The sequence below is a fragment of the Hippopotamus amphibius genome, chromosome 1, assembly GCF_030028045.1.
Source record: "Hippopotamus amphibius kiboko isolate mHipAmp2 chromosome 1, mHipAmp2.hap2, whole genome shotgun sequence".
Classification (NCBI taxonomy): domain Eukaryota; kingdom Metazoa; phylum Chordata; class Mammalia; order Artiodactyla; family Hippopotamidae; genus Hippopotamus; species Hippopotamus amphibius.
This window is the reverse complement of record NC_080186.1, coordinates 160,454,673-160,482,416: the sequence shown is the minus strand read 5'-3', so window position 1 is coordinate 160,482,416 and position 27,744 is coordinate 160,454,673. Positions and strand designations below refer to the sequence as shown.

The following is a 27,744-nucleotide window of genomic DNA, read 5'->3' as shown; positions in this document are numbered from 1 at the left end:
AGAACCATAGGGTTCGAGGATAGTAGAAATACTGTTTGTTGCATCCTTACCTAACAAGAATTGGGAACATTGCATCCATTTGCATCCCAGAAAATGTAAGATCCTGTGAGGACGCGTGGTGGCGCTGCAGGATAAGAAGGTACAAACCCGAACCGCAGCCGCAGCTCCGTTAACAGGCAAAACTCACCAGCAAAGCCTGGAAGCCCATGGGAAGCTTGGATACCACAGGAGTAGGACTGGGTCCTCTGTAAAGGACTACTCACCGGAATATTTCTGAAGTATCTTGTGGAATAACTCCCAGTCTCAGATACTGAGGCCTTTACAACTCAGCGGAACCATCCTCACCCTCGCGGGAGGCTATAAAGATCAAGAATAATGGAGGCCAGCAGGAAGTTCATTTGCAGACAAAGGCAAGTCCTTTTCTTCTTTCTCTTCTTGGGCTTAGCTCAGGCGGGCTCTGAACTTAAGCGCTATTCTGTGGTGGAGGAAACTGAGGGGAGCTCTTTTGTAACCAATTTAGCAAAAGACCTGGGTCTGGGGCAGGGGGAGCTCTCCAGGAGAGGGGCTAGGGTCATTTCCAAAGGAAACAAACTGCATTTGCAGCTCGATCAGGAGACTGGGGATTTATTGCTAAATGAGAAACTGGATCGCGAGGAACTGTGTGGTCACACAGAGCCCTGTGTGCTGCGCTTCCAGGTGATGCTAGAGAATCCTTTAGAGTTTTTTCAAGGTGAGCTACAAGTAGTAGACATAAATGACCATGCTCCAGTGTTCATGGACAGAGACATGTTGCTAAAAATATCAGAGAGCAGTCCTCCTGGCACAACGTTTCCTCTGAAGCACGCTCAAGATGTCGATGTTGGCCAAAATAATATTGAAAACTATATAATCAGTCCCAACTCCTATTTTCGGGTCCTCACCCGCAAACGCAGTGATGGCAGGAAATATCCCGAACTTGTGCTGGACAAAGTGCTGGATAGGGAGGAGGAGCCTGAGCTCAGATTAACCCTCACTGCTCAAGATGGCGGTTCTCCACCCAGGTCTGGCATTGCTCAGGTCTCCATCGAAGTCGTGGATATCAATGATAACGCCCCTGAATTTGAGCAGCCTTTCTATAGGGTGCAGATCCCTGAAGACAGCCCCATAGGCTTCCTGATTGTCAAGGTCTCTGCTACGGATGTAGACATAGGAGTCAATGGAGAGATTTATTATTCATTTTTACAGGCTCCAGAAGAGATTACCAGAACCTTTGAGATCAACGCCATGACAGGAGAAATTCGACTGAAAAAACAACTTGATTTCGAGACAGCTCAGTCCTATGAAGTCAATATTGAGGCCAGGGATACTGGAAGTCTCTCTGGGAAATGCACCGTTCTGACTCAAGTGATGGATGTGAACGACAATGCCCCAGAAATCACCATGTCTGCACTTACCAAACAGATCCCTGAGAACTCGCCTGAGACTGTGGTTGCAGTTTTCAGTGTTTCAGATCTTGATTCGGAAGAGAATGGGAAAATAAGTTGCTCCATTCAGGACGATCTACCTTTTTTCCTGAAATCTTCCACAGAAAACTTTTACACCTTAGTAACAGAGAGACCACTAGATAGAGAGATCAGAGCGGAATACAACGTCACCATCACCGTCACAGATATGGGGACCCCCAGGCTGAAAACCGAGCACAACATAACCGTGCGGGTGTCCGACGTCAACGACAACGCCCCCGCCTTCACCCAGACCGCCTACACCCTGCGGGTGCGCGAGAACAACAGCCCCGCCCTGCACATCGGCAGCGTCAGCGCCACAGACAGAGACGCGGGCGCCAACGCCCAGGTCACCTACTCGCTGCTGCCGCCCCACGACCCGCACGTGCCCCTCGCCTCCCTGGTGTCCGTCAACCCGGACAACGGCCACCTGTTCGCCCTGAGGTCGCTGGACTACGAGGCCCTGCGGGCCTTCGAGTTCCGCGTGGGCGCCGCCGACCGCGGCTCGCCGCCGCTCAGCAGCCAGGCGCTGGTGCGCGTGCTCGTGGAGGACGCCAACGACAACGCGCCCTTCGTGCTGCACCCGCTGCAGAACGCCTCGGCGCCCTGCACCGAGCTGGTGCCCAGGGCGGCCGAGGCGGGCTACCTGGTGACCAAGGTGGTGGCGGTGGACGGCGACGCGGGCCAGAACGCCTGGCTGTCGTACCAGCTGCTCAAGGCCACGGAGCCCGGGCTGTTCGGCGTGTGGGCGCACAACGGCGAGGTGCGCACGGCCCGGCCGCTGAGCGAGCGCGACGCGGCCAAGCAGCGGCTGGTGGTGCAGGTCAAGGACAACGGCGAGCCGCCGCTGTCGGCCAGCGTCACGCTGCACGTGCTGCTGGTGGACGGCTTCTCGCAGCCCTACCTGCCGGCCCCGGAAGCGGAAGCGGCGGACGCGGGCCCGGCCGACCCGCTCACCGTCTACCTGGTGGTGGCCTTGGCGTCGGTGTCGTCGCTCTTCCTCTTCTCGGTGCTGGTGTTCGTGGCGGTGCGGCTGTGCAGGAGGGGCGGGGCGGCCTCGGTGGGCCGCCGCTCGGTGCCCGAGGGCCACTTTCCGGGCCAGCTGGTGGACGTCAGCGGCACGGGGACCCTGTCCCAGAGCTACCAGTACGAGGTGTGTCTGACGGGAGGCTCAGGAACCACCAGCGAGTTCAAGTTCCTGAAACCCATTGTCCCCAATCTTGTATCCCAAAGTACAGGGAGGAAAGTGGAAGAAAGTCCCGCGTTTCGGAGTAGCTTTGGGATTTAATTGATAGGAACTTATCTAATAAAGACATTTTTTCTCATATTTTTTGTTTAAATTTTTTTACCACCACCACCAATAAGGTATTATTTAATTTTCTCTATGTTGTTTATCCTCAATTTCCAACTTCATGTTACACTTAAGAAGTTTCCTTTCATTCATATTTTAGCCCAATGAAATTTTCTCACCAGAATCCTCTAATGAATGAAATAGGCTTTATCATCAAAGTTGATATCACTTAACATTTTTTCCCACTTTATAGATGTCTTTATTGACTTTGTGTTTACATTTTAAATTTCAGTTCTCCTATTCCTAGCTCTTCTTCAGTTGTTAAAATAAACTGCATGTGATGTTTATATTTACTATTTGATATTTCTTTTATTTTTCTTTCAAAACCGGTATTTTTATTGGTTTGTCAATCTCGATTTTCATTTCAGCAATTTTCTTAAACTATGTTACTTTTTAAAAAAATTTCTCTTTCTATGTATTGGTATCTGCCTATTTAAAAATGTAATATTCCTATCTGAATATAAGAAACACAATTGTAAGATACTGCATGTGTATATGTGTTTAAGTTTGGAGACAAAAAAGCAAATATCGCCATTCTATAGTATTATGTAGAAATGTTTAATAGTTTGCTACTTTTAATTCTATATGAAAAGATCAGAGGTTCCTGTTAAATTTGTAATGGCTAACAATGCAGTCCCATTCAGCTGAAGAAACAATAGAGGTCGTCAGGCAGAGGTTTTTATAGTTATGGCTTTTATATTCAACAATTAGAGTGTTTTTGGCAGTATCTATCCCTTTCCTTGTACAATACTCCTTAATCTGTATCCCTTGCTTATTGTCTGAAAAATAGAGCTTGTTTTTTCCTTCTAGATATTAGGCCTTTGGACAAAATTCTCTATGAGGCAGATTTTATAATGCTGTTCTTACTTTCAGTAGTGTTAGGATAGACATTAGTGTGGTCTACTCTTTATTTTGTGCATAGAAATGAGATCCCTCTTAAAATAAAGGTCAGTCCCTTCTTTAATTCCTCATATATTTTAAAGCTCACGTAAGAAAAACAAAGACATATGAAAGAAAGGGAACAAACTGCAAGGAATAAGTGAAAGAATACAACTTTTCAAATGGTAAGGATTTAAAGCACTAAAATTTATTTCATGTCCTACTCACTAGAGTTTATTTATGCATGCCTAAATACAGTAATCATTTAGTGAGTGTCTGATTTGCCAACAAGGGACAGACTGGTATGAAAACAGTAAACAATGATATTTACAGGGCAATTATACAAGTTTTATGGGAGCACAAAGGAGATATAGCCTAAATGCTTCTTTCTAGATTATACAGTGATGATTCTATTTTGGTAGTGTAATTAGGTTTTGAAGAAATTTGTTTAAGAAGGTGTGAAAAGTTTCTTTTCTCAGTTTTTGGTATTCCTATGCTCAATTTTTGGTATTCCTATGCTCATTTTTTTGAAAAGTAAAATCTATTTCTTTGGTGGTGTCAGAGGTCACCACAGTTTTCCTTTGGGTTCCTTGTATTGCTTGGGAATAGTGTCAGCAGTGAAAGGCTTAGTACAGAACTAAACCTAGCACAATGACGTGGACAGAGTTAACTGCTAGAAATTCTTTTTCCAGCTGTTGAATTTTTAACTTTTCCCATAAGTAGTGAAAAAAATCTAAACAACGTGAACAGTTCTCTATTTCAACATTATTTTTAATGAAACAAAGGAAAAGAAAAATGAAGTATTTAAATGACCGCTAAAGAAAAAATTTATAAATACATACAAGCGCCCAAATTGGATACAACCATTTGAGTCTGTTGGAGGCCACAAGGTGGCGCTGCAGGCTAAAGAGAAGGGGAGAAAAACCTGAACTGAGAATGCTGCATAAGTTACTGACAAAAAAGAAAGGAGATCGCAGCAGGTAGGCCTGGAGAAAAGCTGTAACAGCCCAAAATTAGAAAAGGAAAAAACAAAAACAAAAATAAAAACCCAGACCCCTGCTACTTACATGGAGTAGGTCTGTGGTTTCCGACTGCTGTTTCTTTACACTGGGATCTGTGACTGCGACCAATTTTGATGACAGACGCGTTCAGAAGTAGCTATGGAGGCTGGAAGACTGTCCTGCTCAAGACAAAGGCAAGTCCTGTTTCTCTTTCTGTTTTGGGGAGTATACTTGGCAGTGTCTGGGTTTGGACGTTACTCAGTGACAGAGGAAACACAGAAAGGATCGTTTGTAGTCAATCTGGCAAAGGATCTGGGGATAGGGTACCCGGAGCTGCTTGCAAGGGGAGCCCGGGTGGTCTCCGATGATGACAAACACCACTTGCTCCTGGATTCCCAAACCGGGGATTTGCTCACAAATGATAAATTGGACCGGGAGAAGCTGTGTGGCCCCAGAGAGCCCTGTATGCTGTATTTCCAAATCTTAATGGATAATCCCTTTCAGATTTACCGGGCTGAGCTGAGGGTGAGGGACGTAAATGATCATTCACCACTGTTTCGGGACAAAGAGACAGCCTTAAAAATATTAGAAAATACAGCTGAAGGGACCGCATTTCGACTAGAAAGAGCACAGGATTCAGATGGAGGACTTAATGGTATTCAAAACTACACCATCAACCTCAACTCTTTTTTCCATATTAAAATTAGTGACAGTGATGAAGGCATAATATACCCAGAGCTAGTATTGGACAGGGCGCTGGATCGGGAGAAGCAGCAAGAGCTCAGCTTAACACTCACAGCGCTGGATGGTGGGTCGCCACCCAGGTCTGGAACCACTACTATTCGAGTTGTCATCCTGGACGTCAATGACAATGCCCCTCATTTTTCTCAGGCAATCTACGAGACCCAGGCTCCGGAGAACAGCCTGGTAGGGTCCCTTATTGCTAAAGTCTCTGCAGAAGATGCAGACTTTGGAATCAATGCAGACATATCCTATTCATTTTTTGATGCTTCTGAAGATATTCTAACAACCTTTTATATCAATCCTTTTTCTGGAGAAATAGTTCTCAGAGTGTTGCTTGATTATGAGCTAGTAAAGTCTTACAAAATAAATATACAGGCAATCGATGGTGGGGGCCTTTCTGCAAGATGTACAGTTTTGGTCGAGGTGTTAGACACAAATGACAATCCCCCTGAACTGATCATATCATCACTTTCCAACTATGTTGCTGAGAATTCTCCAGAAACCGTGCTGGCTGTTTTTAGGATTAAAGACGCAGACTCTGGAGAAAATGGAAAGACGGTTTGCTTCATTCAAGATCATCTGCCGTTTCTTCTGAAACCCTCTATGGAGAATTTTTACATCCTAATGACAGAAGGAGCACTGGACAGAGAAAGTCAAGCCGAGTACAACATCACCATCACCGTCACAGATATGGGGACCCCCAGGCTGAAAACCGAGCACAACATAACCGTGCGGGTGTCCGACGTCAACGACAACGCCCCCGCCTTCACCCAGACCGCCTACACCCTGCGGGTGCGCGAGAACAACAGCCCCGCCCTGCACATCGGCAGCGTCAGCGCCACAGACAGAGACGCGGGCGCCAACGCCCAGGTCACCTACTCGCTGCTGCCGCCCCACGACCCGCACGTGCCCCTCGCCTCCCTGGTGTCCGTCAACCCGGACAACGGCCACCTGTTCGCCCTGAGGTCGCTGGACTACGAGGCCCTGCGGGCCTTCGAGTTCCGCGTGGGCGCCGCCGACCGCGGCTCGCCGCCGCTCAGCAGCCAGGCGCTGGTGCGCGTGCTCGTGGAGGACGCCAACGACAACGCGCCCTTCGTGCTGCACCCGCTGCAGAACGCCTCGGCGCCCTGCACCGAGCTGGTGCCCAGGGCGGCCGAGGCGGGCTACCTGGTGACCAAGGTGGTGGCGGTGGACGGCGACGCGGGCCAGAACGCCTGGCTGTCGTACCAGCTGCTCAAGGCCACGGAGCCCGGGCTGTTCGGCGTGTGGGCGCACAACGGCGAGGTGCGCACGGCCCGGCCGCTGAGCGAGCGCGACGCGGCCAAGCAGCGGCTGGTGGTGCAGGTCAAGGACAACGGCGAGCCGCCGCTGTCGGCCAGCGTCACGCTGCACGTGCTGCTGGTGGACGGCTTCTCGCAGCCCTACCTGCCGGCCCCGGAAGCGGAAGCGGCGGACGCGGGCCCGGCCGACCCGCTCACCGTCTACCTGGTGGTGGCCTTGGCGTCGGTGTCGTCGCTCTTCCTCTTCTCGGTGCTGGTGTTCGTGGCGGTGCGGCTGTGCAGGAGGGGCGGGGCGGCCTCGGTGGGCCGCCGCCCGGTGCCCGAGGGCCACTTTCCGGGCCCGCTGGTGGACGTCAGCGGCACGGGGACCCTGTCCCAGAGCTACCAGTACGAGGTGTGTCTGACGGGAGGAACTGGGACGAATGAGTTCAAATTCTTGAAGCCGATTCTCCCCAATATTCAGGCACAAAACCCTGGGAGGAACAGTGACGAAAATCCCACGTTTCGAAATAGCTTTGGATTTAATTTTCAGTAAAATTTGATTTATATTTCATGTACTTTTGAAGTGTTATGCAACTATATCAACATTAGTTTAGTTTTAAAACTCCAAGTTATTTTACAACTTCCAGCCTAATTTTAAAGTAATACACTATATGTTTTTACAATGTTATTTCACCCTTTTCCATTAAAAGTTATCTTTAATTAGTGCCCATTATCTAAATAATAGTTTTTAGGTTTGGTTCCTTCAAAATGTACAAGAGTTTAGTTATTAGTATTTTCATTCTAGGAAACAGGTTTTGAATTTAATGCTAATATATTTCATAGACTGGATCTCATGATCCTGTACAACTATTGTACTTCCTTTAACTAAGAAGACATAGCTGCATGTCTGACCTTACTCTAACACTCCTTTTAATCATGTTAAGAAACCATGCGATCTAGTTCTAAATGATAATATTTAAAAAGAAATATTTCTCTATTATTCTGCTCATGTTAAAAGGAAACATCATTGGGGGAATTCCTTGTCAGTACAGTGGTAGGACTCGGAGGTTTCACTGCCATACACTGGGTTTGGTCCCTAGTGGGGGAACTAAGATCCCGCAAGCCGCGCTGTGGGAGGGGTTGGGGTGGGGGGTGGGGGGCAACATTTGGCAAGTGATATTAGACTAGTATAATATCTTTGTGTTCATATTCTTATTTCATTTCCTTAAATACACTAGTTAATATTTTGTAATGTTCACTTCTGCTAATATATGAAACAGTGTCTTATAATTCAAAGAAAATGTAATAACCTGCATGAAAATGAATATAAATAAAAACATTTTGAAAACTTATGTAAGGCTATTGGTAGACTGTTGGAAAGGTATTCACTTTTTATTTTGTAAATATATTTTAATTAACTCAAATTTAAAAACAAAGATGAACTAAAAATCGTAAGGAAGAACAATAGATTCTTTAATTTCCAGCTCTCTTCTATGAGTGTTTTCTATAGAGTTTATCTCAATATTTCTCAGTAATATGTTTATACTGCTTTTTCTTGACCTTCTGTTTTATACTTTAATCACTTCTTCCTATGATAAAGAAGGATTTTACTTTCTTACTTTTTTATTTCTTACTTAATCTCCTCCTTTCTTTTCTTATTGAAATATAGTTGATGTACAATATTATGTTAGAATCAGGTATATCACATAGTGATTTGACATTTGCATACATTGTGAAATGATGACCACAAGCCTAGCAACCAACTGTACACATACAATTTATTATAATACTATATATAGTCATGCTGTATATTTCATCCCCGTGTTTTTTGAAATTTTATAATTGGAGGTTTGTACCTCTTAATTCCCTTCACATATTTTGTGCCCCCCTTACTTTTCAACTAACAAACACACAAACATTGTACATTCCCTTTCTTCTATTCTCCCAACAGTGCTGTATTAGGTTTTTGTTTTTTGTTTGTTTTTTTAGCTAAACTAATAGTTTTGGTCTATATTGCTAAGATTACTTCAAAGTACACATTAGCATAGTATGATTGCATTTCCTCTCTTGAAAAACATCTTTCCTAGAGCTGATAATTATTGTTTTATTTGCATAATTTTCTATTTAATTCTATTGATTTTTCACATTATTTCTCATTGAATATCAATCTTTCCCCAACTATTTGCACTATAGGCTGTCACCCTAAAACTTTTTTCCTTTAATACTTTCCTGTGTTGGTCCCCTTTTATAAGAAGCAGTATATTCAGTGGATCCTTGAGCAACAGGGGTTTTGAACTGTGAGTGTCCATTTACATGAGGAATTTTTTCAATACATACACAGTTGGACCTCCGCATCTGTGGATTCCACATCCGAGGGTTCAACCAACTGCAGACTGCAAACTTAGTACACGGTCTTAACTTGGATGAATCTGCGGATGCGCAACCCTAGGATAGGGAGGGCCAACTACGCACTTGAGCCTTCTGGAGAATTTGGTATTCTCCAGCCCCACGGATACAGAGAGATGACTGCCCTACTTTCTTAGTTTATTTTACTCCCTTATTTAGCTGACACAGATCTCTCAATAACTTCATAAAACTAGGTGCAGAGAAGGTAAAGATTTTTGAGAGCCTGCCTTGTGAAGGTATCTTTGTTTTCTTTTCATTTGATTGATAGTTTGAGTGGGTATAAAATTCTAGGTTGAAAATAATTTTCCCTCAGATTTTGAAAGTTTTTCAGTGTTCGTTTTACTGATTGCGTAGAGATTTGCTGTTCAGAAGACTTTCCATTCTGATTCCTGTCTCTTTTAATGTCACCCCATTTTTGCATTGTGGAAACACTGGAAACTTTTCTCTTCTGTTCTGTAGATACTTCAGTGTCTGCTATTTATCTGGTCACATAGGTGTACCCTGTTAATATTTAGACCCTTACTTTCAGCTCTGAGAAATTTCCTTGTTCTATTTTCATCATCATTTCTCCCTGAATTTTGTAGTCTCACCATTATTTCATTAGTTAAATATTGAACCTCCTGGATTGATTCTCTGACTCTAATTTTTTTTCATTTCTTATTTTCTCTTTGTCTCTTGTTTTACTTTTTGTTTATTTGTTGTTGCTGTTTGTTTGTTTTAATCCAATCTAACACTTTGTCTTTTATTTCATTTTATTTTTACTTTTGGCTGCGTTGGGTCTTTATTGCTGCGTGCAGGCTTTCTCTAGTTGCAGCAAGCAGGGGCTACTCTTCGTTGTGTTGCATGGGTTTCTCATTGTGGTGGCTTCTCTTGTTGTGGAGCACAGGCTGTAGGCATGTGGGCTTCGGGAGTTGTGGCACTCAGGGTCAGTTGTTGTGGCTTGTGGGCTCCATAGTTGTGGCACACAGGCTTAGTTGCTCCACAGCATGTGGGCTCTCCCTGGATCAGGGATCGAAACCGTGTCCCCTGCATTGGCAGCTAAATTCTTAACCAGTGTGCCACCAGGGACATCCTTGTTTTACTTTTTGGACAATGTATTTTTATCATCCAAGCTTTGTACTTTTTATTTTTGGCTGACAAATATTTATTTTTAAGAGGTCTTTTTGGTTCCCTTGAGTGTTTTTCATAGCATCTGTTGTAAATGTAATACCTTCTCTCACCAGTAGACAGCCAGTAGGTACATGAAAAGATGCTCAACATTACTAATTATTAGAGAAATGCAAATCAAAACTATGATGAGGTACCACCTCACACCAGTCAGAATGGCCATCATTAAAAAGTCTACAAATGACAAATGCTGTAGAGGGTGTGGAGAAAAGGGAACTCTCCTACACTGTTAATGGGACTCTAAGTTGGTACAGCCACTATGGAAAACGGTATGCATGTTCCTCAGAAAACTAAAAATAGAATTACAATATGATCCATCAATCCCACTCCTGGGAATATACCTGGACAAAACTATAATTCAAAAAGATACATGTACCCTCATGTTCATAGCAGCACTATTCACAATAGCCAAAACATGGAAACCACATAAATTTCATCAACAGGTGAATGGCTAAAGAAGATGTGGTACATATATACAATGGAATACTACTCAGCCGTAAAAAAGAATGAAATAATGCCATTTGCAGCAACATGGATTCAACTAGAGACTATCATACCAAGTGAAGTAAGTCAGAAAGAGAAAGACAAATATATTTTACCACTTATATGTGGAATCTAAAATATGGCACAAATGAACCTATCTACAAAACAGAAACATTCATAGACATAGAGAACAGATTTGCTGTTGCCAAGTGAGGGGGGGAGGGGAATGGACTGGGAGTTTGGAGTTGATAGATGCAAACTATTACATTTAGAATGGATAAACAACAAGGTCCTAAAGTATAGCACAGGGAACTATATTCAATATCCTGTGATAAACCATAATGGAAAAGAATATAAAAAAAGAATATATATATGTATATAACCAAGTCACTTTGCTATACAGATGAGATTGGCATAACATTGTAAATCAACTATACTTCAATTTAAAAAAATCTGTCATCTATAATTAATCTATCTTTTAAAGTGTATTGCGCAAGAAAATGCATTATGCAGTAAAAACTACTATTATACCTATTTTTTAAATGAGAGTGAGTCACAGGGAAATTAAGAACTTCCCCAAGATTATATAGGTAGGAAGTAGCACTTAAACCCTAATCTATACTATTTTTTTTAGCCCTAATCTATTCTTTATCTTACAAAAGAATGCATACTTCATATGATTACTGTTGAAATTAAATGTGTAAACACATATGTGGCACTAGAATAATCAGTAGCAAAGTGTACTCAATATTAGCTCTTATTAGATTTTACTCTTCTGAGGATATTAATTAGACTTTTTTAACTGAAGTATAGTTGATTTACAATGTTGTGTTAATTTCTGCTGTACAACAGTGTTAATCAGACATTTTTAAACACTTTCTTCTGTTTTCTCTATTTGTATTTCTGTTTCCTCCTGTCCCCTCCCCCCCTTTTTTGGTGGTGGTGGTTTTAGTATATTGTTGGTATTTCCTCATGTCTTGTGGTCTTTGTGGTCCTTGTGGTCCTTCTGATATTTAAGAATGATGAGATATCAAAGTGCTGTTAGCTCTTTGAGTATGGGAAAATGAGGCCTGTTGATGGCAGGGCCTCACTCTAATGTTATCATTGTAGGACAGAATTATTACTCTATGTTTAGGTTTTTATGTGAGCCTTCCATATTTTCCAGGTTAGAACTCTACAATATCTTCAGTGAGAGAGAGAGAGAGCTAGAGATGGGGTCAGGCATATACCCTGTGTCCTGCAAATGGAGACTATTGCATGGAAAGGAACTAGAAATCTCACCATTCAGGATGCAAAGTTTTGCCTGACCTCCCTATTTTTAGTTTCACCCCTCACACTTGCACTAAGCTCCTCCCAGGTTTCCAAAACTGGAGATAGTCCCATTTAATTTCTTTATAGAATAAACTTTCCATTCTCTGGTTCTGAGTTACTTTCCTGTCTATGTAAGATAGTAAGGGGATTCGAGAATTCAACTAATAACTTATTTTAGTTCTTAACTGACTTCAGTCATACACTTGGTTCTTCGAAATCTTGTATCCAAATGGGATTATGTGGGACTAACCTATTCGTTTCTTGTGAATATCTCTAATGCAGGAACTTTTCTTTACACATTTCTTGGAACTGATAACTCAGCTGCTCTTTCATCTGATTTCTGTCATCTCAAATATATATGTGTGCATTGTTGGTCTTTGTAAGTTCATACCATTTTTATTAATTTTCTGTCATTTATTGGATATTTTAAAAGGAGGGAGGACAACTGTGTGTAGTCGATCCACCTACTTTTCAATTTCTACCTTTTGTAGTGATTGATTTTTCAACCATGTGTCTAGCTTACATCTTTAAGAATGTAATTTGAACTTAACATTTTAAAAATGGAAATTTCTTAGATCTCTCTTCCATCAATTTTTGAGAGCATTTTTGAGACGTACTATAGTGGACATCATAGGTGAATTCCATTCCAAACAATCTCTCTCACCATATAGTAACCATGCACTTTGGCTAGAACTGAAATCACCCAGAGCTTAAGAGGTGGCCCCAGACAGGATTAAAACAAAGCAGAGGCCAAATATGGGTCTTCAGATTCTGGGACTAAAATCTCCACCTACCATTCTATACCCCTGAAACAATGATCGCCTCAGTAGCAGGTGCGTGATCTTAGTTTGTCTGATACTAGTAAAACTAAGTTTTTGTTCTGTGATTGGGAAAGATAATCTCTCTCACTCTCTTCCTGTGCTGAAAAAGATAGCAGATGACCACAGTTGTATCTTGGAACTTGAGGAAAGCCAGCTTTAGGAGTAAGCCTGCATTAGATGAAACTAACACGTTTGTGTTTGTGTAGTTATTAAATATTTTTTATAAATTATGATAAAATAAAGCTAAATTATGGATTTCCATAACATATTCCACTCCAATTTCTTACTTCATTATTCTCTTAGCTCACAGTTCATTGCTATCAAGGAAATCCCCAGAAAGCCTTCTTGTGCTAGTACAACTATCTATATATATTACACCTCATGGTTAATCCTGTTTCATATCCTCTGAGAGGACTTCTGAAATGACTCATGTACACTACTTTCCCTTTCCCTTACCACCTAAGGAAGGCCAAGTAGTGGTGGAATTTTGTTCAGATAAACAGTCATTTATACTCTCCTTGTTTCCGGTTTTCAGTTTTCTCAGAAAGAATACAAGCTCCTGGGGGCCAGGAATCATATCTTATATTCCTGTATTCACCACAACTGAGCATTTTCAGTTGTGTGAAAGTGGGAAGGGATACTTACATGCTTTAAAATGAATACTAACAGCATCACAAACTATACTGAGTATAGAACAATTCTTATGGACAATACAGTATATCTATAACCACTTAAACACAATAAATAAAACAACATTTGCTTCTGGAGGACATTTATGTGAATGGAATTTAGGTAGTTTCATCAAACTGAAAATCTGTGGAGACACATGGTGGCGCTGCAGGATAACATCGCTGGAGGAAAAATTCTTTGCTGGATGATGTTCTGGACATTGACATCCAGTGTATAGAGGGCACTCACTAGGAAGACAGAAAGAACAAGGCTTCAAGGGGCAAACTAGAAGCTATTCAACGGGGTTAAAATCCTTAGGGCTCCAAATCAGAGGCACGTTTCCCAAAAGTGGGAAGAGGAGCTGAAGCCATTCTGCAGGAAGCCTTTGGGAAACGACCTATGGAGAACGGAGGTGCAGGCACTTTGCAGATAAGGCAAGTCCTCCTTCTCTTTGTTTTGCTGGGAATGTCTCAGGCGGGCTCCGAGTCTGGGCGCTTTTCGGTGGCAGAGGAAATGCAGAGTGGGAGCTTTGTAGGCAATTTGGCAAAAGACCTGGGGCTGGAAGTGAGGGAGCTGTTCTCGAGGGAGGCTCGGGTGGTCTCTAATGATAACAAACAGCGGTTGCAGCTGGACATAAATACGGGGGATTTGCTCTTAAGCGAAGCACTAGACCGGGAAGAGCTCTGCGGCTCCACTGAACCCTGTGTGCTGCATTTCCAGATATTAATGAAAAACCCCTTGCAGTTTTTACGGATTGAGCTCCAGGTCAGGGATATAAATGACCACTCTCCTGTCTTCTTAGACAAAGAAATGCTTCTAGAAATCCCAGAGAATAGTCCTGTCGGTGCTGTGTTCTTACTAGAAAGTGCTAAGGATTTAGATGTAGGAATCAACGCTCTAAAAAGCTACACAATAAGCCCCAACTCTCATTTCCATATTAAAATGAGAGTCAATCCAGATAATAGGAAATACCCAGAGTTAGTTCTGGATAAGGCGCTGGATTATGAAGAGCAGCCTGAACTCAATTTCATCCTCACTGCTCTGGATGGTGGGTCTCCTCCCAGGTCCGGGACTGCCTCGGTTCGGGTGGTGGTCGTGGACACTAATGACAACTCCCCTGAGTTTGAGCAGCCATTTTATGAAGTGAAGGTTCCAGAGGATGGCGAACTAGGCTCACTGGTTGTCACCGTCTCAGCTTGGGACTTAGACTCGGGAAAAAACGGGGAAATATCATATACTTTTTCCCATGCCTCAGAAGATATTCGCAAGACATTTGAAATTAACCAAAAGTCTGGAGAAGTTAGTTTAACTGCACCCTTGGATTTTGAAACAATTGAATCATATGCAATAATCATTCAAGCCACAGATGGGGGAGGCCTTTTCGGAAAATCAACAGTCAGGATTCAGGTGATGGATGTGAACGACAATGCTCCTGAAGTGACCGTGTCATCAATTACCAGTCCAATCCCAGAAAATTCGCCGGAGACTGTGGTTATGGTTTTTAGTATCCGGGACAGAGACTCTGGGGACAACGGGAGGATGATTTGTTCTGTTTCCGAAGACATCCCGTTCATTTTAAAATCTTCAATTGAGAATTACTATACCTTGGAAACAGAGAGAACGCTGGACAGAGAAAGCCGGGCCGAGTACAGCATCACCATCACCGTCACAGATATGGGGACTCCCAGGCTGAAAACCGAGCACAGCATAACCGTGCGGGTGTCCGACGTCAACGACAACGCCCCCGCCTTCACCCAGACCGCCTACACCCTGCGGGTGCGCGAGAACAACAGCCCCGCCCTGCACATCGGCAGCGTCAGCGCCACAGACAGAGACGCGGGCGCCAACGCCCAGGTCACCTACTCGCTGCTGCCGCCCCACGACCCGCACGTGCCCCTCGCCTCCCTGGTGTCCGTCAACCCGGACAACGGCCACCTGTTCGCCCTGAGGTCGCTGGACTACGAGGCCCTGCGGGCCTTCGAGTTCCGCGTGGGCGCCGCCGACCGCGGCTCGCCGCCGCTCAGCAGCCAGGCGCTGGTGCGCGTGCTCGTGGAGGACGCCAACGACAACGCGCCCTTCGTGCTGCACCCGCTGCAGAACGCCTCGGCGCCCTGCACCGAGCTGGTGCCCAGGGCGGCCGAGGCGGGCTACCTGGTGACCAAGGTGGTGGCGGTGGACGGCGACGCGGGCCAGAACGCCTGGCTGTCGTACCAGCTGCTCAAGGCCACGGAGCCCGGGCTGTTCGGCGTGTGGGCGCACAACGGCGAGGTGCGCACGGCCCGGCCGCTGAGCGAGCGCGACGCGGCCAAGCAGCGGCTGGTGGTGCAGGTCAAGGACAACGGCGAGCCGCCGCTGTCGGCCAGCGTCACGCTGCACGTGCTGCTGGTGGACGGCTTCTCGCAGCCCTACCTGCCGGCCCCGGAAGCGGAAGCGGCGGACGCGGGCCCGGCCGACCCGCTCACCGTCTACCTGGTGGTGGCCCTGGCGTCGGTGTCGTCGCTCTTCCTCTTCTCGGTGCTGGTGTTCGTGGCGGTGCGGCTGTGCAGGAGGGGCGGGGCGACCTCGGTGGGCCGCCGTTCGGTGCCCGAGGGCCACTTTCCGGGCCCGCTGGTGGACGTCAGCGGCACGGGGACCCTGTCCCAGAGCTACCAGTACGAGGTGTGTCTGCGGGGAGGTACTGGGACCAGCGAGTTCAAGTTTCTGAAGCCAGTTGTGCCCAAGTTTCAGGGCCATTCCCCTGGTCCAGAAATAGAAGAAACCCCCAACTTTAGGAAAGATTTTGGTTTCAGTATTCAGTGACAGTAATTGGTTTTCATATTCCACATATTTTAAATTGATGATACTTCAAGATGACGGTTTTTCTGGCAACCTTATCATTAACTTTTAAACTACACTAAACTTGCCTGCAAATTTTGTTTTAAAGAATGGTTGGTGTCTTATCTTCATTACTGTAACAAGATTAACGGTCCTAAATCTTGCCTCTGACTCAAAACACTGATGACGTCAATAATTGTACAAGTCCTTTCTGGCATAGCTTAGAAATGTGTTAAGAAAAAAAACACACTGGGAAATTAATTCTATACAATCAGTTGTATTTCCTTGACTTTTTCTTATTAATTTTTAAACCATTAAGTATATAAGAGCAGTACCACACTAACACACTGAAGCATGCCCAATGAGGAGGGAGAGAGAACTGGAACAGTGAGAATCTGGCTCTTACTTTATGCTGCTCTTATAGTGCTTTGATCTTCTCTTACTAATTGTGCTTCCTTTCATTAATATACCAGTGTTAGCTTTAATATAGCTATTTTAATTTTCCCATTTAGTTTCCATTCTAATTTTTTTCCATTTAGTTTCATTGGGGGGAAGCTACACTGTGTTTATCCAGTGAGATAAAAGGGCATAATCGGAAATTGCCTTTTCCCACTTGAGAAACATTGGTCATCTGTGACAGAAAATGCAGTAGCTGTACAATCTCCATTCATCTTTTTTTCTTTAGTAACACACTCCAAATTTCATTTAGAGCATTAGTGTGCTTAATCAAAAAAACGTTTTCTGAGCTTCCTTGGCAGCTAAAAGGGGACATTTGACTGTATATGCAAATGCTGTAAGAGACTTCCAAGAAGGCCATTAAAAGGGAGGTGACTCATCTAGGAAGGGGACCCCTTTCTGTCCTTCTCTAACTGCCTCTTGCTGCTTGCAATATGAGAGTCTTGGTTGGAACACAGTCAGTCATATTAAGCCATAAAGCAACACTAAGTGGAAATAATGGACCAAAACAGTCAGTATAGAGTAAACTTTAAAGAGATGAGGATCCCTGATAATCACAGAGTTAACATGTCATCCCTGGATTGCCCACTTCTGAGCTTTTTTTACATGAGAAATAAAGGAACTTCTATCTCATTTAAGCCACCATCATTTTAGTTTTGTGCTACCTCCAGTGGAATCCAATCCTAATGCTTTCACAGTAAGATTTTTTGTTAAAATGTTATATAATAGTAAAATGCAAAGATCTTAAGTGTGTAGTTTGATCTAACTGATCTTTGTCAAGTTTCCTTTGATTTCTAATTTAGTTAAAAGTAGAGTACAGAGTGCTTTACATTCATTATCTTTTTAATCCTCTGCCAAACTCTAAGGAAGCTGGCCTGTTATTTCCTTTTTAACTTGTTCACAATTCTGAAGTAATAAAAGAAAAAATTTGGAATATATTCTAAGTCTACTTGCATGGAATGTCCCAGTTCTTAACCCATATGCTATCATATGGATGGCAGGCATTAACTATCATAAAGATGGCAGGCATTAACTGGTGGCAATGTCTTCCTAACCAAGGAAGTGAAATCCTTCTGTTGCATGAATTGAACTCCTATGTAGAAATGTAACTTTTAGTCTGTTGCTTGCTTTTGTTTGTATACCAAAGACCACACTGCTCTGGACCAATAAACCCAAAGTTCTTATAGAAGCATTGACCTAAGTAAGCTGGGTCAGATACCACAGCTGACCTTCAGCATGATCAAATCAGCCTGATTATCTTCCTGTACCTTCTCAACATATCACATTCATTACTGCAGAAATGAATGCCTCAGATATGAAGTAGAATTATCCTATGGTTGTATTTCTTGAGTTTTTTGTACTATTTATTCCTTCAGTCTTTTTCTGTCAATCCTAATATATATTTTCTCTTTTTTTGAAAGTTTATTATATACATTTTGTAAGTCCCTTATTCAAATTGTATATATTCATTAAAACACACTATCTTTATGAAAGCAGTTGCTACTCTAGTATTAGCTCTAAATTAAATAATTTCAGAAAAGTATAGGCAATGATATGGAGGAGTTTTTATCACTAAATAATTTAGAGATTCTGGAAATTAAATAGACATAAAGCTGATAGGCTACAGTTATTTTCTGTTAAAATTAACCGTATGTCTTTGACAACCCTTCTTAAAAATTATGCTGAAAAAAGATTTAGAGGGTCATAAATGACTTTATTCTGAAAGGATGGCTCATGAGAGCTGAATCAGACATTCTTCAGCATTTGCTGTGATAATCCAGTTTTACAGAGTGATGACTTGTTGACTCAGATGCTGGGTGCATGAAATTTCAGGCTTATGTATTAATTTTCTAATGCTACTTGGTTGCTTAAAACAATAAAAATGCACTACTATCTAGTTCTGTAGGTCTGATGTCTGATACGGGTATGACTCAGTTAAAATCAAGATGTCAGCAGGGGTTCATTCTCTTCTGGTGGCTCTAGAGAAGAATCTATTTCTTTGTCTTTTCCAGCTTCTAGATGCTGCCTACAGTATTTGACTCATGGTCCCTTTCATCCATCTTCAAAGCCAGCAACATTATGTCTCCTAGTCCACTTCTTCTGTAATCACATACTCCTCTGACCATAGCTAGGAAAGGTTCTGTCCCTCCCAGATAATCCAAGATAACCTGCCCTCCACAAGGTCCTCAATTTACTTATATCTATTAATTCTCTTTTGCCATGTAATATAACATATTTACAGATTTGGGGAATTAGGGCATGGGCATCTTTCGGTGGGTGGCCATCATTCTGCCTATCGCAGGTTGATGCTTGGAAGAAAATTATCCAGTCTAGCAGGACCACCTGTGGCCAAAGGAAGGCATACAAAGACCTTTATAACAGGAGTTTAGACCTCATTGATTGAATGCTTTAACCCCAGACAAGGTATTTATCAAAAATTGTTCTACAGATCGTTAACAAAAACACTGTACTTACAAAGATATTATGACTCTTTACTGGAATTCAATTTAAATTATAAAAATGGAAAATCTGAACTAAAGAGTATTATGGGATTTTTTTAGGTGATGAAAATGTTCTAAAATTAACTGTGGTAATGGAGGCACTAATTGTGCACTTCAAATGAGTAAATTGTATGGTATGTGAATTACATCTCATTAAACCTATTTTTTAAAAGGAATAAAACAAATTATTCTTGTCATGATAAAAAAAAATCCCAGAACATGGCAGGCCTAACCTTTAGACTGCCTTTTTGGGAAATAACTTTCCAATAATTTGAAAGTTTCCAAAAAACTCCTGTCCTCAGGCTTAGGTGTTGGAAAGAAGAGGAAGTAATCTACTCTTTAATAAGGCATTGGTAAAATACTCTCTTTAGAACCATTACTGATTGCAATTTTGCAGTGTCTATTCATCTGTAATTCTATAACATGTACCAGGAAAATAATGTACTTGTGAAACTGTTCCCATATCATTTTGGAAATATTTTGCTCCTACAGGTGTATTCTTCCCAGCTTAAATGTTAATTAAATTATTTTATTTAATCATTCACCCTGAACAGCTTTAAACAGTCAACATAATGAAAGTTTGCTCTTAGTACTCCTCCTGTGCAATAACACTGCTCTCTCTGAACTCATAAAAACCACAACAAAATAGAACTCAGTTGTTTCATATTACAGAACACGGTTTACACAGCCTATTTGGTACATTTAGGATCCAATACCTTTGCATCCAATGTTAAACCAGAAAAGATAAGACGTAGTGATAACGCATGGTGGCGCTGCAGGTTAAGGTGATGAGAAACAGAATTGCAGAAGTAGCTCCAGGATCCAGCCAGTTTCATACTGCCTGGAAACTGAAGAAAGAGCTTTCTCAGCCAGAGCAAAATGTGCGTGAAACCTCTTTAAAACTGTATTTAGAGACATAGTTCTGACCTACTAGACTGCAGGACCAGACTACCAGGATCTTGGGCATAAATGAAGCTCCTGTGAACTCAGTGTTCAGGAAAAACAATGGATATTAGATGGATGCACAATGGGAGACAAAGGCAAGTCCTAGTTTTCTTTGTTTTGCTGAGCATGTCTGGGGCGAGCGCCGAGTTGGGGCCCTATTCAGTAGTGGAAGAAACAGAGACAGGCTCCTTTGTGGCAAATGTAGGAAAAGACCTGGGGCTGGGATTGACAGAGATATCTACCCGCGGGGCCCGGATCATTTCCCAGGGGAACAAAGAGCATTTACAGCTCCAGATTCAGACGGGGGATTTGCTCATAAATGACAAACTAGATCGAGAGGAGCTATGTGGTTCAACTGAGCCCTGCATACTACATTTCCAAGTATTAATGGAAAAGCCGTTAGAGATATTTCAGGCAGAACTGAGAGTGAAAGACATAAATGACCATTCCCCCGTGTTCACTGAAAAAGAAATGATTCTAAAAATACCGGAAAACAGTCCTATAGGAACTGCATTCCCTCTGAGTAACGCTCTGGACTTGGATGTAGGCACCAACAATGTTCAGAACTATAAAATCAGCCCCAACTCCCACTTCCGGGTTCTAACCCGAAATCGCAGCGATGGCAGAAAATACCCTGAGCTGGTGTTGGACAAAGAGCTGGATCGGGAGGAGGAGCCTGAAATCTCATTAACACTGACAGCGCTGGATGGAGGCTCTCCGCCTCGGTATGGAACCGCGCAGGTGCTCATTGATGTGGTGGACAGTAATGATAACGCCCCTGAATTTGAGCAGTCGCTCTACAAGGTGCATATTCCCGAAAACAGCCCCGTAGGCTTCTTGGTTGTCACTGTCTCTGCCAGCGATGTAGACAGTGGAGTCTATGGGAAAATATCATACACGTTCTTTCAGCCTTCAGAAGATATTAGTAAAACTTTGGAGGTAAATCCTATGACAGGCGAAATTCGACTGAGAAATAAAGTAGATTTTGAAACAGTTCTGTCTTATGAAGTGGACATCAAGGCCACTGATGGGGGAGGTCTTTCGGGAAAATGCACTCTTCTCCTGCAGGTAGTGGATGTGAATGATAATCCTCCAGAAGTGACGGTGTCCGCACTCACCAGTCCCATCCCAGAAAACTCCCCTGACATTGTAGTTGCTGTTTTCAGTGTTTCAGATCTTGACTCTGGGGACAATGGGAAAACTATTTCCTCCATTCAGGATGACCTTCCTTTTCTTCTAAAACCTTCAGTCAAGAACTTTTACACTTTAGTAACCGAGAAAGCACTAGACAGAGAAGAAAGAGCGGAGTACAACATCACCATCACCGTCACAGATATGGGGACCCCCAGGCTGAAAACCGAGCACAACATAACCGTGCGGGTGTCCGACGTCAACGACAACGCCCCCGCCTTCACCCAGACCGCCTACACCCTGCGGGTGCGCGAGAACAACAGCCCCGCCCTGCACATCGGCAGCGTCAGCGCCACAGACAGAGACGCGGGCGCCAACGCCCAGGTCACCTACTCGCTGCTGCCGCCCCACGACCCGCACGTGCCCCTCGCCTCCCTGGTGTCCGTCAACCCGGACAACGGCCACCTGTTCGCCCTGAGGTCGCTGGACTACGAGGCCCTGCGGGCCTTCGAGTTCCGCGTGGGCGCCGCCGACCGCGGCTCGCCGCCGCTCAGCAGCCAGGCGCTGGTGCGCGTGCTCGTGGAGGACGCCAACGACAACGCGCCCTTCGTGCTGCACCCGCTGCAGAACGCCTCGGCGCCCTGCACCGAGCTGGTGCCCAGGGCGGCCGAGGCGGGCTACCTGGTGACCAAGGTGGTGGCGGTGGACGGCGACGCGGGCCAGAACGCCTGGCTGTCGTACCAGCTGCTCAAGGCCACGGAGCCCGGGCTGTTCGGCGTGTGGGCGCACAACGGCGAGGTGCGCACGGCCCGGCCGCTGAGCGAGCGCGACGCGGCCAAGCAGCGGCTGGTGGTGCAGGTCAAGGACAACGGCGAGCCGCCGCTGTCGGCCAGCGTCACGCTGCACGTGCTGCTGGTGGACGGCTTCTCGCAGCCCTACCTGCCGGCCCCGGAAGCGGAAGCGGCGGACGCGGGCCCGGCCGACCCGCTCACCGTCTACCTGGTGGTGGCCTTGGCGTCGGTGTCGTCGCTCTTCCTCTTCTCGGTGCTGGTGTTCGTGGCGGTGCGGCTGTGCAGGAGGGGCGGGGCGGCCTCGGTGGGCCGCCGTTCGGTGCCCGAGGGCCACTTTCCGGGCCCGCTGGTGGACGTCAGCGGCACGGGGACCCTGTCCCAGAGCTACCAGTACGAGGTGTGTCTGACGGGAGGCTCTGGGATTAATGAGTTCAAATTCTTGAAGCCTGTCTTCCCCAGTATTCTAGAACCGGACCGTGGAAGGGAGTCAGAAGGAAATCCAACCTTCCAGAATAGTTTAGGTATCTGAAACACCCACTATGTACATTCGTTTTGTCTCCTACACCTTTCTCTTTTTTAATCTAGTAGTAATCTTATTTCTACTTGTGTTTCTTCTTTTCTCAGTAATACTGCTCTTTGTTTTGTTGGTTTGTTTGTCCTATAATTGTTTTTCCAATTATTGTATTGCTATTAAAAATTTTATATCAGGAAATTTCATATTTATGATTAAACGTTTAGTATTTATTTCTAAATGATAATACGAAAGTTAGTCTCTCAGAATAAAAGTAGTTCTAACTTTAAAAGTACTTTTCTCACTATATGACACTACATAAAAATGTCTGATTCCTTTTTATCATACTTCATTTTTTAATTACTGGAAGTATTTTAAGTTTTTATTATTTACACAGGTATGACTTTTCTATAACTCCTTTTCTGTTTGGAGTGGAATCAGTTTATATTTACTTATGTCCAATTTCTTCCAAGCTCTGTTTGGATTTTTGTTTTACCAATAGGCAGCAACATGTGTAATTTCATGCTATTTATTTCAAAAATGACACTTGTAATCATTAGATTTCACTCTAAAATATTGCATGTCATCTCATGCAAGTATATCTTTATCATCTATCCTTTCTCATCTAAATTAATGTTGAAAACACTTCTAAGTTCTTCCTTATATCTAACTGAATTTGTGATCCTGTTAAGAGTTTACTGATACCTAGATTGACTATGTTTAAGGAGTTCTTATATACTCTTAATGTCAATAGACATGACCAAGTAATGCATTGCCTGCAATTTTCCCATGCTATTGCAGACAGATTCTTAAGTGAGCTCCAAATTCTGGGCCTAGAGGAGCTTTTGATGACACAGCATTCCAATATCTGCTTGCCTTTGGATGATGACATTGTTCTGGTTAATAGGGAATTTGAAAGAAAATACATTGCAGAATTAATATTACTTCACCAAAGAAGACTTAGTAAAGGATATGTTGGTGAGGGAGTTGAATGATTTGAAGAAATAATCAGCTCTGTTGTCAGGACTCTTCTGTCTCCAGGAGCCTTGTAACTGTGGATGCTGTAGAATGGTGTGGTTGGCAGAGTAATGGCCCCCTAAAGACATCTACATCCTAATCCCTGGAACCTATGAATATGCTGTGTTGTATTGCAAAAGGAAATTAAGGTTCAGAGGAATTAAGGCTGCTAATCAGTTAGTCTTAAAATAGGGAGACTGTCCTAGATGATCTGAATGGGCCTGATTCAGTCAGTTGAAAGGCCTTAAAAGCAGAGCTGAGTCTTCCCTGAGATGAATAAATTCTGATTGTGGGCAGCAGCTTCAGCTCATGCCCCAGACTTCCAGCCTGCTCTTTCTAATTGCCTGCTCTACAGATTTTGGACTTGCCTAGCCAGCTCACCCAACCAAATAAGTCACTTCCTGGCAATATATCTCTTAATATGTATCTCCTGCTGGTTCTGTTTCTCTGGTTGAACCCTGACTGATACAGATTTTGGTACCTGAAAGTGGAGTGCTGCTGTAACAAATAACTAAAAATATGGAAATTGCTTTGGAATTGAGCATAGGCTGGAAGAATTTTGAAGAGCGTGATAGAAAAAGCCTAGATTGCTTTGGTCAGACTGTTAGTTGAAATACAGAAGTTAATAACTCTGCTAATGAAGACTCTGAAGGAAGTAAGGAGTATGGTGGAGAAAACATGCATTTCCTTGTAGAGTAACTAAATCACAATCTTAGGAGACTTGGTAGTAAAATGGATGTTAAAGTCACTACTCATGAGGGCTCAGAAAGAAATGAGGAAAATATTATCGGAAACTGGAGGAAAGAGAATCCTTGCTAAATAGTGGCTGAAAACTTGACTGAATTGCCTCCTGCAGTGGAAAAGGACTTGTAAGCAATGAACTTGGATATTTAGCTGAGGAGATTTGGGCTGAGGAGGCATGGGTTGAAAGTGCAGCCTGGTTTCTTCTTGATGCGTAGTGTAAAATATGATAAGAATGAAATAAATTGAGGGAAGGACTGTTAAGAAAAGGAGCAAGAATATGATGATTTGAGAAATTCTCAGTCTATTCAGATTGTAAAAGATGCTAAAATTAGGAAAGTGTGTTCTGGAGAGAAAGCCAAGGTGCAGGTGTATGCTCTTTGTACACTGAGACAATACTATAATGAGATGCAATCTTTGAGGACCTTAAATATATTTTTTACGTGAGATGGATGTGAATCTTTGGGGACCAGAGGGTGGGCTGTGGTAGGCAGAATAATGACCCCACAAAGTATCTATGTCCTAATCTCTGGAACCTGTGACTATCTTATGTTGTCTGGCAAAGGGGAATTAAAGTTGCACATAGAATTAAGGTTGATAATCAGCTGACCTTATAATAAGGAGATTACCCTAGATTATCCAGGTGGGTCCAGTGTAATCACAAGAGTCTTTAATAAGAAGTGGAATTGGGAAGCAGAAAAGTCATTATCAGAGTGATGTTATGTGAAAAAGACTGAACCAGCCATTACTGAGTTTGAAGATAGAAGTGGGCCACAAATGAGGGAATGCAGACAGCCTCTAGAAGCTAGAAAAAGCAAGAAAATGTATTCTCCCTTAAAGCCTCTGGCAAGGAACATAATTCTGCCTTAACTTTAGCCCAGTTTAACTTCTGACCTCCAGAACGTTAAGATAATAAATTGTGTTGTTAAGCCACTAAGTTTATAGTAATTTGTTACAGCAGCTATAGGACATGAATACAAATGGCCGCCAACAAAGCCATTTCCAAGCCCATTTTTCTTTGCCTTCCCCAACTCTAGGCCAAAATATTCATATGCCCAAAATCACTTGCAGGTAGGAATGTCATATAACCCCGTTATTGCTAATGATGTGGAATTGTAATTGGGAATTGGGCTTAAGGGAAATATTTTTGTAAGGGCTAATCTGAGGTGGCATGTTCCTTAGGACTTTGCCTATTTTTCTTTTTCTTAACTGGCATGAGTATTGAGTAAGCCTTGAGTTGAGGCAGCCAACTTGCAACCATGAGATGAATACCATAGAACAAAGGTTATATACTAAATGATAAGATGTAAAGCCCTTGAATTTCTTACAGCATCATCAAGCTGCTGCAACACCTCTATGCTACCTTCTCCCAGGCTTTATGTTACTTCATAAATAAACCCCTATGTGATTAAACAACTGTAGTCAGGTTTTTTGTTGATTAGAGACAAATGCATTCTAAGCTGACACATCTCTCCTCCTCATGAGTAAGGTTGATTTATACAGTTGTCTGTCTAGGTCCTAGGTTGTCTGCGTAAGATATATGAGATGCTTGTCAGAAAAAATAGTTTTACCTTCCCTTAGGTGTTATCAAGGGACAGTACTCTGAGTTACTGTGGCTGACTTTATATCTTTATTCAGTCATCTCTCAATTTGACTAATACAAACATTCACAGATCATTGAACTTTCAAAGGAATCTTCCTGGCTGGTAGCAACCCAAAACTTTGAGTTTTGGAAAATAGAATGAGAAAGTGACCTGATAAATGCCAGCTATACTTTTAAACCTGCATTAGTGTGTCCTTACAAGGCCACTGGAAGTGTATGCAGCAAGTGAGAACACTTGTTTCCCTCTCAGGCAGGGAAGTGACATGGCCAAAAATTTTAGTTAGTAAAATAAATTGACTAAATATGAGTCCTGAAAATCTTCATAAGCAGATCAGCAATTGCATGTTTTGGTAGAATATACCTGATGGAAGGAGCAGAAATTCCTAACAACCTTTTCAATATACAGAGATGTGTGTTTTGAGGCCCCAGTGTGTCAGTAGCCATTACTCCTGTCCTATCTTATTTTACAGATACTTTATTGGTAAAGTGTAGAATTGAAAGGCATCTCCAAAAGCTTCCTACTTATATCTTTCTTGAACTGATCTGGAATACCTTGAAAAGAGCATTACTTCCAGTTTATCAGCATAACCATGAAAAATCAGTAAAAATCTATCATGATGCATGATGGAATTGGAACTCCTTAGCTTCACCCAGAGTGTTTGTGTATTTGTGTGTGTATGTGTGTGTCTGGGGGAGTAGCTTTAGCAGATGGTAGAGATGCACTGCATGCAGAGATATATACCAGAGTAACAATGCTTTTCCATAGCTTTTCCACAGCTTTTCCACACCATAAAGATGTTTTTCCTTTAATGCATAAATGTATGTCATAAAATTGCCATTACTAACATATCCTAAAATAATGTTTGCAAACTTGAAAGACTTTTCTCTTTGTGAATGTAACAATGCCAGCGTTATTGGATCTAGAAGTTTGGGAGCTCTCTTGGCTTCAAAGGAGCAGCCCAGGGGAGGGAAGTATAGACCAGACTTTGTCATTTTTTCCCCAGTGAGCTCAGGAAACAGTAAAGTTGATGTCAAGATGTGTCAGGGCTGGAATTAGGGTGAAGCCAAGTAGTGCAAATGTAGGGTTAGATCCTATATTTTTTTAAAGTATTGATATTTTGTTCATCATGAATTATTTCACTGTTTGATGTTTTAGAATATTGCATTAAGTAGTATCTATCTTTACTACTAAGTTTTTGGGTGACCCATTAATTTTGCTTCTGAGAGTCTTGCCTTACCCTAGTCCTGGTTCTTTTGGTGGTTTCCATCTTGCCAGTTCAAATGGCCATCACAGCAGTAGTGATGGTGGTCACAGCTGAAATCTGAATGATGAGATCTGAACCAAGTCCATCTCTATTGTGAATATGAGATAGCAGCAACAGTAGAAGTGTACAAAGATCTAAGGAGATCCAACAAACTGGAGTCCTTCAGACTGGGAACAGAAGAGCACCTGTATGGCTGCGATTCATGAGGCAAACTGTTTATATGTTTTTCTTCCAGGTGGCATGCAGCAGTGTGGAAAATGTTATCTATTGGGTAGATAACATTTGCCACTTTGCTGCTGAGAATGTTTGCACCTATGTTCATGAGGGATATTTGTCTCTATATTTTTTCATGTTATCCCCTTGTCAGGTTTAGTTTCAGAGTTATACTGGTCTC

At 43.1% G+C, this 27,744-nt stretch overlaps 4 protein-coding genes across 5 annotated transcripts; all 4 read left to right on the top strand.

Annotated features, from left to right (window-relative positions):
• The first annotated feature begins 182 nt into the window (after positions 1 to 182).
• Positions 183 to 3,156, top strand: LOC130852186 (protocadherin beta-8-like). Of its 2 annotated transcripts, XM_057732993.1 has the most exons (2): positions 183 to 410; positions 1,225 to 3,156. In XM_057732993.1, exon 2 carries the CDS (start codon positions 1,264 to 1,266, stop codon positions 2,767 to 2,769), a length of 1,506 nt encoding a protein of 501 aa, XP_057588976.1. In that variant the 5' UTR covers positions 183 to 410; positions 1,225 to 1,263; the 3' UTR covers positions 2,770 to 3,156. The 2 variants fall into 2 exon arrangements, with proteins under 2 accessions (XP_057588976.1, XP_057588967.1); XM_057732984.1 differs by having other exon boundaries at positions 183 to 3,156.
• A 1,237-nt stretch (positions 3,157 to 4,393) lies between these two features.
• On the top strand, positions 4,394 to 7,846 carry LOC130852177 (protocadherin beta-10-like). Its single transcript, XM_057732971.1, has one exon. The coding sequence runs from the start codon at positions 4,872 to 4,874 to the stop codon at positions 7,269 to 7,271; it is 2,400 nt and encodes a 799-aa protein (XP_057588954.1). The 5' UTR covers positions 4,394 to 4,871; the 3' UTR covers positions 7,272 to 7,846.
• Positions 7,847 to 13,840: 5,994 nt separating this feature from the next.
• On the top strand, positions 13,841 to 19,263 carry LOC130852173 (protocadherin beta-12-like). Its single transcript, XM_057732958.1, has one exon. The coding sequence runs from the start codon at positions 13,975 to 13,977 to the stop codon at positions 16,372 to 16,374; it is 2,400 nt and encodes a 799-aa protein (XP_057588941.1). The 5' UTR covers positions 13,841 to 13,974; the 3' UTR covers positions 16,375 to 19,263.
• A 941-nt stretch (positions 19,264 to 20,204) lies between these two features.
• On the top strand, positions 20,205 to 22,841 carry LOC130852167 (protocadherin beta-16-like). Its single transcript, XM_057732944.1, has one exon. The coding sequence runs from the start codon at positions 20,352 to 20,354 to the stop codon at positions 22,740 to 22,742; it is 2,391 nt and encodes a 796-aa protein (XP_057588927.1). The 5' UTR covers positions 20,205 to 20,351; the 3' UTR covers positions 22,743 to 22,841.
• Positions 22,842 to 27,744: the final 4,903 nt, after the last annotated feature.